At 45.8% G+C, this 10,474-nt stretch overlaps 1 protein-coding gene across 2 annotated transcripts in view; it reads right to left on the bottom strand.

The window, feature by feature from the left end:
* Positions 1-8,002: 8,002 nt before the first annotated feature.
* Sgf29 (SAGA complex associated factor 29) overlaps positions 8,003-10,474 on the bottom strand; it is a 44,781-nt gene continuing 42,309 nt past the window's right edge. For both annotated transcript variants that reach the window (XM_026781616.1, XM_026781618.1), the window contains one exon: positions 8,003-8,351. Coding sequence is in view for 1 of the 2 variants with exons in the window: in XM_026781618.1 (XP_026637419.1) it covers positions 8,333-8,351 (19 nt within the window). In the remaining variant the exon portion in view is untranslated. The remainder of the gene's footprint in view (positions 8,352-10,474) is intronic.

Here is a 10,474-nt window from a genome sequence, read left to right as displayed (position 1 = left end):
GAGGAGGAGGAGGAGGAGGAGGAGGAGGAGGAGGAGGAGGAGGAGAAGCGAGAGGAATCACCAGATAGTAAACTCTAAAACCAAATAAAGCCTAAGCCCCATGGCGTGGAGAGACGGCTTAGCAATTAAGAGTACTTGCTGCTCTAGTAAAGGACCTGATTTCTGTCCAGTACACACGTTGGGCACTACCCAACAGTGTGTAACACTAGCTTCAGGGAACAGACACCTCTGTCCTTCACAGTCGCCTGCACTCACAGGCACAACCACCACACACACACACATTAAAAATAACAAAAATCTTGGTGGGGTTAAGAGCACTGGCTGCTCTTTCTAGAGGTTCTGAGTTCTATTCCCAGCACCCACATAGTGACTCCCAACCATCTGTAATGAGATCTGATGTCTTCTGTCACGCAGGCAGAACATTCAAATATATAAGTAAATACAACTCTTAAAAAATAGTAAAATAACAATAGAAATACAGTTCTTTAAAAGAAAAAGAAAGGACTAGCAAGGTGATTCAGAGGGTGAGAGCACTTGCTGCTCTCCTAGAGGGCTTCAGTTCAGTTCCCAGCACCCACCTCAGGTGGGGCACCACTGTCTGTGAGAGCAGCCCCAGGAGTCAGATGCAAGTGGTCTCCACAGACACCTTCACTCATGTGCAATGCCCATATGCAGACATATACACCTACACATAAATAAAAATAATAAAATAAGTATTTAAATAAAAGGAAAAGCAGCTGGATGGTGGTGACACAGGCCTTTAACCCCAGCACTCAGGAGGCAGAGGCAGGAGGCCAGCCTGGGCTACAGAGCAAGTTCCAGGACAGTCACAGCTACACAGAGAAGCTCTGTCTCGAAAAACAAACAACAAAAGATAAGGAAAAGCAAAAGTTGGGATTTAGGGAAGGAAACTGGTTGTGGGAGAACCACAGGGGGGTAATATGAGAGAGAGAAGCACATGTGGGAAAAAAAAGTATAATGGCATCATTATGACAACACATGATAAAATCTATGACTTGTATACCAGCCTGAAAAAAACCAATGAATCTGTAATCTCAGCACGTGGCATATCAGGGCAGGAGGATTCACAGTTCAAAGCCATCCTCAACTACAGATAATGAGACTGTGTCCTTTTTTTTAAAAGGATTTTTTTTGATTTATTTAACTTTATTTTATGTGCATTGGTGTAAAGGTTGTCAGATCCCCTGGGACTGGATTTACAGACAGTTGTGAGCATTGTGGGTACTGGGAATTGAACCTAGGTCCTCTGGAAGAATAGTCAGTGCTCTTAACCACCAAGCCATCTCTCCAGCCCCGAGACTATGTCTTAAAATTCCCTTCTGAAGTGAAGACTGAAGCTCATAAGACTCAGAATGTACATGAAGCTTAACAGGAGCAGGATACCCACACCCTACATGGCACAAGGCCTCCATGAGACTACACACAGTACCACCTGCCGGGGGACAGAGGCTGACAGCTGGGACAGCAGCAAGCGCAAGCGGTGCTGGCAGCTCCAGGGATTTGGCTGCCTTGTCACCTAAGCTTCTGTAAGTCACCCCAGGTAACTCCCTAGCTCACTAAACTGGAACCTGGTGGAACTGTTTCTTTACTCTGTCCTTGGCGCCCTTTCTGGGCCAAACAACTGTTTGGCAATATCTTTAACGGAGAAGGCACCCAAATGTTCACATTCCCTGTGACTGAGCAGCCAGGGGCAACTGTGGCCACGTTAAACCTAAAGATGTGGAGATCTGAGCTCCACGGGGTTGCCTCCCACGGGCCAGAAAACCGCACTCCACGTGAGGAGCGAGACTCAACACTGCCTCCTGTGAGGCCTGTAGAACCTGCCAGAAGTCCGTGTCTCGTGATTCACTGTGGTGCTGAGAAGGAGAGAGGCATGTGTAGTTAGTGTTTGGGGTCTGAAAGTCTGAGCCCTCCCTCCCTCCTAGAGGACTGGCAGCAGGACACCCTGTGGTTTGGAGGCTACATGGGTGGTGCAGCACAGACCAGGAGCAGACAGAGAGGGCTTGCAAGGCACCTTAGCAGGGACTTAGGACAGAACTTTCTTTTCCCTTCCTTCCTTCCTTCCTTCCTTCCTTCCTTCCTTCCTTCCTTCCTTCCTTCCTTCCTCCTTTTCCCTTCCCTCTCTGTCTCTGTCTCTCTCTGTCTCTCTCTCTCTGTCTCTCTCTGTCTGTCTCTCTCTCTGTCTCTCTCTCTCTCTCTCTCTCTCTCTCTCTCTCTCTCTCTCTCTTTCTTAGTTGGGATCTAAAAGACCTAGGTAGGGAGAGGAATCCATCCAAGTGTCCTAAACCCAATGGTTGGAGGGGATGTAGGAAAAGCCAAGTCCCTTAGTTACCTCAGAGCCCCTCCACACACAAGGTGCTATACAGCTGACCTGATTTACAATTTAATGGCTGTTCAGGCCCAGGTCCCTCATTTCCGCCGCTCTCGGGTCCACTGCTCTGGGGTCAGAGTTTTCTGCTCAAAGGCATGGATGTGCGGGAGCTCTTCAGCTAGGCATTCATTCACCAGCCTGGGCGAGAGATGGGAATGAGAAATGTCCGCCCTCGGCTGCGGTGGTGGGCTCCGAGGACAGCATGATCAGGGAGATCAGAGATGTCTCCAGGAAGTGGGGATGGGAGAGGACGGATGCCCAACCACAAAGGCAGGCGCACCCTCGGGTTATGGGCCACATTGCGGGGCTTGGGGGTGAGTTAGTCCCCACTAGGGCGGCCAGAGACCAGGGCTGCAGTCTGGAGGACCCAGAAGAGGGTGAAAAAAAAAAAAAAACAACCCTGGAACTACAGTTATAGATGGTCGTGAGCTCCCAAGAGGGTGCTAGTGCTCTTAACTACTCTTTTTTTTTTTTTTTTTTTTTTTGGTTTTTCGAGACAGGGTTTCTCTGTGGCTTTGGAGCCTGTCCTGGAACTAGCTCTTGTAGACCAGGCTGGTCTCGAACTCACAGAGATCCGCCTGCCTCTGCCTCCCGAGTGCTGGGATTAAAGGCCTGCGCCACCATCGCCCGGCTTTAACTACTCTTGCTCAAGCCTTAAGCCCCCTTTTCCTCAAACATAGCCCCTCCTTTTAAAGCACAGTTTCACTGTAGCCCAGGCTGACCTTAACTCAGGTTATCAGATTGCATGGCAGGTGGGTGCCTTTACCAACAGAATCATCCCACTGGAACCTTATTTTATTAATAAACTTCAACAGATTGATAAAGTGAAAATTGGCTACAGAGAAAATGTATTTTTCTTTTTTTTCTTTCTTTCTTTCTTTCTTTCTTTCTTTCTTTCTTTCTTTCTTTCTTTTCTCTCGAGACAGGGTTTCTCTGTGTAATAGTTCTAGCTGTCCTGGAACTAGCTCTTGTAGGCCAGGCTGATCTCAAACTCACAGAGATCCTCCTGCCTCAGCCTCCAGAGTGCCTGATTAAAGGCGTGCACCACCACTGCCCAGCTGAAAATGTATTTTTCTAAAGACATCCCAAACAAGGATATGAAAACCAAAATGGCCCATGCTTACTTAGGACTAGGATGTTTTGTAACCCTGACCTTTACCGTATCAACACCCCTCATTCCCAAGTCTAACCCGACTACTTCAGGTAACCATCAGACAACTTTTCGAGACAGGCTTTCTTTGTGTAGCCTTGAATATCTTGGAACCCACTCTGTAGACCAGGCTGGCCTTGAACTCAGAGGTCTGCTTGCCTCTGCCTCCAGAGTTCTGGGATCAAAGGTGTGCACCACTACCCCTGCCACCTTACAACTTTACAAAGGGAAATCTTTAAGAAAGGTAAATAGTCAAGCAATGGTGATTGGTGGATCTCTGTGAAATTGAGGCCAGCCTTATCTACAAAGCAAGTACCAGAACAGCCAGCGCTGTTACACAAAGAAACTCTGTCTCAAAAAAGTAAAAAAAAACAAAACAAAACAAAAAAACACTTTTAAAAGATTTTTTATTTTATGTGGAGTACTCTATCTGTATGTATGTCTGCACACCAGAAGAGGGCATCAGACCATTACAGATGGTTCTGAGCCACCATGTGGTTGCTGGGAACTCAAGCACTCTGAATTGCTGAGCTGTCTCTCTAGCACCAGGATCCTTCTCCTCCTCCTCCTCCTCCTCCTCTTCTTCTACTTTCTTCCTTCCTTCTTCCTTCTCCTCCTCCTTTTTATTTTGAGACAGGGTTTCTCTGTGTAACCCTGGTTGTCCTGGAACTCACTCTGTAGACCTGGCTGGTCTTGAACTGAGGCAGGCAGCATAAAGAAACAGAAGACAGAATGAGTCTGGGCTCAGACAAGACTGTTCATTAGCACACACAGAGAGGGGCAGCCTCTCTCCCTCGGGGACATGGAGAGGTCTGCGAGGGAGATGAGGACATCGCTGCAGCTGCGGGGTTGTATCGGGGCTTGACATCTCTCTTTTTTGGAGTTGTTTGCTTCGAACAAGACATTATCTTGGGACTCAGGTTCTCTGTGCAAGCATTCCTCTGGGTTGAGGCAAGTTGAGCAAGGTCAGCTGTAATTTCTGAGAATCCTGTTTTTACAAAGCAGGTGGTACTCTACAAAGTGAGTTTGCTCTTTGCCTGAGCGTGGCCATATCAAAGACTCATGGTTCAGCAGGAGTGTTTGCAGAAAACGTCCACCCCCACCTGTTTACTGCCTGCAGACCAATCCAGCCATGATTAGCTAAATCTGCCTCCTTATCTGACGTAACAACCCCACCTCCTAGTTCAACTGGAATCAACAGGCTGCACTTCTGGAGTGCTTCAGGGAGATCCAATCCCAGCTTTTCTGGACTTGTTTCCATGTGTCATTTATTTCCTCAAAGGTGTTCAGGGACTGAAGCTGTGCAGGATGCAGCAGCATCCTTTCAGGAATGTGACTTGGAAAAACCACAGGATCATATAGCCACTGTAAAGAAATCTACGCATGACTATTCTTTAAGTAGACCACGCCCAGGTCATGGGATGTATATTGTCCTTTTCCTATGTGATTGCCTCAATACATAATAAGCTCACTAACCGCCTCACTCTAACTCATCCTACAATTCTTTCCCGGAGCAGGCATGGATCTGACCTTACCTAGTGGCTGTCCCCAAGGCCGATAGGAGCACGATAGGCTGCTGGTGGCTGTGTTGGGATATCCTCTACCACTACCGAAAAATCCTCAATTTTATTTGACCCTTCTGTTTCTCTTGACTTGTATGACTAACAATGTCAGTCTTCTCTTTCCACAACCAACCCATGGCAGGTTCATTGACCCTGTGTTTTTTCAGGCTCCATCTATTTAATTCCTGTCCTGTTCTTCTCATCTACTCATTTGTGGGTGGACTTTCTTCTAAGCCTTGCGATGCACAGCCTCATGAATGCTAGGCAAGAACTCTACCAGTTAGCCATACCCCCAGCCCCAATTCCTAGGAGTTTTTAAATAGCCTTGTTCTGTTGGAACCTCCAGCTCGCTCCTGCAGAATCGGGAAAGCCCCTTTCCTGTCTCTCCCTCCAAACCTCACCCGCTCAGAGAGCCTCTGAAGGAAAGGTGCCAAAAAGTCCAGTTCCCCATTTTTACCAGCTACTGCATCTTCCTCCCTGATGTTTCCAGCTGCCCAAGTGCCTGCCTAAAATGCTCAGCCTTTGACCATACTTGGCCACAACCCCCGCTTGTGGTGGACATGTCATCACCTCTCGCCTACAACCTATAAAGTCTCCCTGCTTTCTTTTGTGGGGGTGGCTTCTCCAGCCTTGATCTCTGGGACTGAAGAACCCACTTGGGAGTTGCTTTGCTCAAATAAACCTGTTGTTATACTTTTTCAATTAGACTTGATCCCATTCAATGCATCAGCAGAGAAACCTATTAACCCTCTCTGATTTCTTCAATGCACACTGGTTTTTCTAAAATCTATTGTTCAATCTCCATGTATCTGTGTAGTACTTTTGTTTGAGACAGGGTCTCTCTAAGGCAGTACTGGAACTTGATACATAGCTCAGAGATCTATCTACAGTGCCTCCCAAAAGCTAGAATAAAAGGCATACACCACCTCACCTGCCTGTACAGTTTCTGTAAGCTCTTGTCATTTATCTTGCTTTATTCCAGTCTGATCTTATAAGATACAAAAAACCAAAAACCCCAATTAACCAGATTAAAAAAAAAACAGGTCACTGAGATGGCTTATTGGGTGACTGCACTTGTCCCAAGCCAAACAACCTGACCTCAACCCCATGACCCACATGGTGGAAGAGAATTAAGTCCTGCAAGACGTCCTGACCTCTTGTACGATGGCATGTGCTCTCGTGCTGGCCTGCCTAAACATACACACGCAATGTAGTAAGACTGACTTTGAGAGACAGAAAAATTTATTCTAATTATTTTGTTATTTGTGAAAGCTAGCTTTTGGACTAAGATGTGACCAGTTTTAGAGACGATCCCATGGATGGCTGAGAACATGTATTCTATAGCTTTGGGTGGGAATTTTGAATAGATGTCATTTAAATGTAACCCTGAATTTTCTTGTTTTTAGTCTGGATGCCATACCTATTGGTACTACTGGGTATCGAAATCATCTACTATTATTGTATCTGGACCCATCTGTCCGTTTATACCCACTACTATTTATAAAACTGGAAAACCCTGCCGGGGGTGGTGGCACACGCCTGTAATCCCAGCACTTGGGAGGCAGAGACAGGCGGATCTCTGTGAGTTCGAGGCCAGCCTGGTCTACCAAGGGAGTTCCGGGACAGGCTCCAAAGCTACAGAGAAACCCTGTCTCGAAAAAAACAAAAAAAACCAAAAAACAAAAAAACCGGAAAACCCAACATTTGGTGCATATATATTTACAACTGTTCTGTTTCCTTTATTAATACATACTGGCCTCTTGACTTCCATCCCTTCCTGTTCAGTCTGTGTATGTGTCATTGCCAATGAGGTTTTTCTTAGAAACCAAATTTATTTATTTATTTAAAGACAGCCTCAGACAGGCATGCAACTTTAATACCAGCACTTGGGAGGCAGACAGATCTCTGTGAGTTTGGGGGCAGCCTCGTCTACATATTGAGTTCCAGAGCTACAGAGACTTTGTCTCAAAGAGTCTTACTATGTCATCCTACCTACCTCCTCTTCTTGAGTGCTGGTGTTAAATGCATGAGCCCCTTGCCTGACTCTACTGGTTGCTAATCCAGAGAGGCTGTGTTTGATTCCCAGCACCCACGTGGTGGCTCACAACCATCTGTAACTCGTTCTAGAAGATCCAACTCCTTTTCCTGGCCTCTGCATGTATCAAGCACACACACAGGTCAAATACCCATACCCACAAAAGAAAGCTAGCTAAATATGAGCCAGAGTTAGTGTTATGCCCAAATCCGTGAAGTCCCCCCAGAATCAACAAGGAGACAGAATCCCTTATGTAAAAGCAAAGAGCCTTTATTTTATGCAAGTTTGCAAACTCAGTCTCTCTGCATGTCCAACGTATTGGAATAAACAGAGATCCCTGACCACAGTTAGAGTTGGGTTTTTATAGTAGTAGAGGTGGGGGTGAGGGGTTTCTTAAGGTTCAGGGCCCCTGATTGGCTGACATTTGTCTAGGGGTGCCCTGTTGAGCATATCCTGGCAGGTGATCCTGTAATGGAAAAATTAAAAATGCTGTAGGTCCCCAAGCGGTGGTAGTGGCCATGTGGTGGCAGGCAGCGGGGCCCGAGAGCAGCCAATCCCAGGCAGAGACAGCTGCAGTTCCCCGAGCAGTGGCTGGTCCCAGGCAGGGAGACACATGGCGGACGGGCAGGAGACAAAGACATGGATAGACACACCATGCAGAGTGAGGTTGGATATTTATTCAAGGGATTATGGAGTGGGAAGGGAAAAGGGGGGAAGAGCAGAGAGAGAGAGAGGAGAGAGGAGAGAGAGACATAAGAGGGGGAAAGGGAGAAGTGGAGAGAGAGGCAGAAGCTGCCTCTTCGAGAGGAAGACAGAAAAAGAGAGCGAGCTCAGGCCAGAAGCTGAAGATCAGCCTGCCTCAGCAGATGGGGGAGAGTGGGCGTGGCTTGTCTGTTAAAGAGACAGAACAATCCTTACAGGGAGCATGGGATGATGTGTTCCTTTCCACAACTACCTCAAGCTGACATTGGGGCATTGTTATCTGGGTCCAAGTAGGTTGAAAGGCTAGCCAAAGGTAGGGAGGAAATTTAGGCAATAGGGCACTCATCAGACTTTGTTGAAGGGACAGGGGGGTGTTCATATCAGCTGGACTGGTCCACATCAGCTTTTAGGAAGTTTAGGGCTCGCCACTGTTCAGAGCAGGTTGTAGTCAGCAGCTGATGCTCAGATGCGTCTGTCAGCCAAGTGGAAGCCTATTGAGATAAGTTTAAGCTAGGAACAGAAATTAAAATTTAGAAAAAGAGCAGATAACAGGTATCTGTAAACAGAAGGAATAGATTCATACCTTTGAGTCCTAGCAAAAGCTACAGACTTTGGTTAGAAGCATGTATATTTTTCTTCTGTCCAGAGAACCATGTATGGTGGCTTTAGAATGAGCTACCAAGTTGGCTATAGCTTTGTGGAAGAATCTGGATATCTTTTGCTGTTAAACTGACATATTATAACTGCCCTAACTATTAATACTATCAGAGATCTCAGAAGGATAAATAAAGTATATCTGAGTACAGACCAAATAGTTTCTGAATCTATTAAAAATGGCAGGGACCAGAGTCCATAAACAGTTAGTTATATCCAGGTCTCCACAGCACGGCAGAAGTATCCAGAACAGCAGTCTTACAGTCTTAGCCAGGCCCGTAAGGTGAATATTTTTCCTATGGAAAAGACTGACTTTATTTTGTCTAGGAAAAAGTGGTGCAATCAATTTTCCAATGTCCTGCTGTTTGTCCACAGTCTGGACAGGGTCCTGGCAGCCAGTGTTGCACTGGGGCATCTTGCCCAGTGGTCAGCGTAATCCAGGTGAAGACATCATGGTGTCCCATAATCTTTGTAGACCTTGGGTTCCTGCTAGGATCTCAGAGTCTCTAATACAATAAGCTTATTTATTCATTTATTTATTTTTATTTTTGGTTTTTCGAGACAGGGTTTCTCTGTAGCTTTGGAGCCTGTCCTGGAACTAGCTCTTGTAGACCAGGCTGGCCTCAAACTCACAGAGATCCGCCTATCTCTGCCTCCCGAGTGCTGGGATTAAAGGCGTGCGCCACCACTGCCCAGCAAGCTTGTTAATCATTATTTTAAATGCTATATTCTGCAGATCTTTGAAGTATGAGGGCTGCCTAGGTATGTCTGATTAGACAAACTTTGCATTTCATTACTTGTTTTGACTTTGAAAACATATACAGAGAACTAAATAAGGCTTGTTTCTGTAACTGATTATATCAGTACTTTAAAGATGACTGACTGCCTTTTATTTTTTAACAGTCTATAAAGTTAGCAGCTTTCACAAGACTATAACTCTATACTCTGTAACAATTCTGAATTAAAGGTAATAAAGAAACTGAATTAGTCATTCCAAGGGTAAATACAGGACAAGAACAGCTATATCTAGCTGTTAATGCTGTCTCCTGCAAAGGCAAGGAACAGGTCCCAAGGTGAAATGGGAACAGGAAGGAATCTAAGAACTAGCATTTCCCTAGGGCAAATGCTAATCTATAGAACCCATCTTGGCAGGTGTGTACCAAGTTGCCCTGGGAAAGCTGCCCTGGGCCCTACATTTTTTCCCCTTCACAAGTATCTGTGACAGGACTCAGTCTGCCCAGGGGCTCAAGGGGGTGATACTGGGACTTCAATACCATCACTCAAACATTATTGACCTGTTCTTGAACAAAAGCCATCAAGTCTGTTGATAAGAAGAAGCAAGATCATCAGGGGCTTGTTAGAGCTGAAAGTAAAGTGGGTAACCAAGGAGACCAGCTGAACAAGTTTTCATCCAGCTTCCCTGTGAGTATTCTGTTCTCTATCATTAACAAGGCCATTGAATCTCTAATTACCCCAGAGTGATTGGCAGAGAAACATTCTTTCCCCAGAAGAGGAGGTCCAAACCTCTTAGTATCAATACAAAAATTTATGACTCAGTTTATCCAAATAGCTTAAACCCAACAAAGTCAGCAAAGACAAGGAGGCTAAACAGAAATTTTTAAGCCTTAATAGACCTTGAACAAAGAAATGCATTTTTTTTTTTCGAGACAGGGTTTCTCTGTAGCTTTTTTTTGGAGCCTGTCCTGGAACTAGCTCTTGTAGATCAGGCTGGCTTCGAACTCACAGAGATCCGCCTGCCTCTGCCTCCCAGGTGCTGGGATTAAAGGCGTGCGCCACCACCGCACAGCAAAAGAAATACATTTTTAAACCATTAGTTAATATTTTTAATGCTTTGACCTTTTATAACTTCTTTTTTTTTTTTTTTTTTTGGCTTTTCGAGACAGGGTTTCTCTGTAGCTTTGGTACGGGTCCCGGAACTAGCTCTTGTAGACCAGGCTGGCCTCAAACTCACAGAGATC

This window comes from Microtus ochrogaster, chromosome 8, assembly GCF_000317375.1.
Source record: "Microtus ochrogaster isolate Prairie Vole_2 chromosome 8, MicOch1.0, whole genome shotgun sequence".
NCBI classification, from domain to species: domain Eukaryota; kingdom Metazoa; phylum Chordata; class Mammalia; order Rodentia; family Cricetidae; genus Microtus; species Microtus ochrogaster.
Note: the sequence above shows the minus strand (reverse complement) of the source record. Positions and strands in the feature narration are given on the sequence as shown.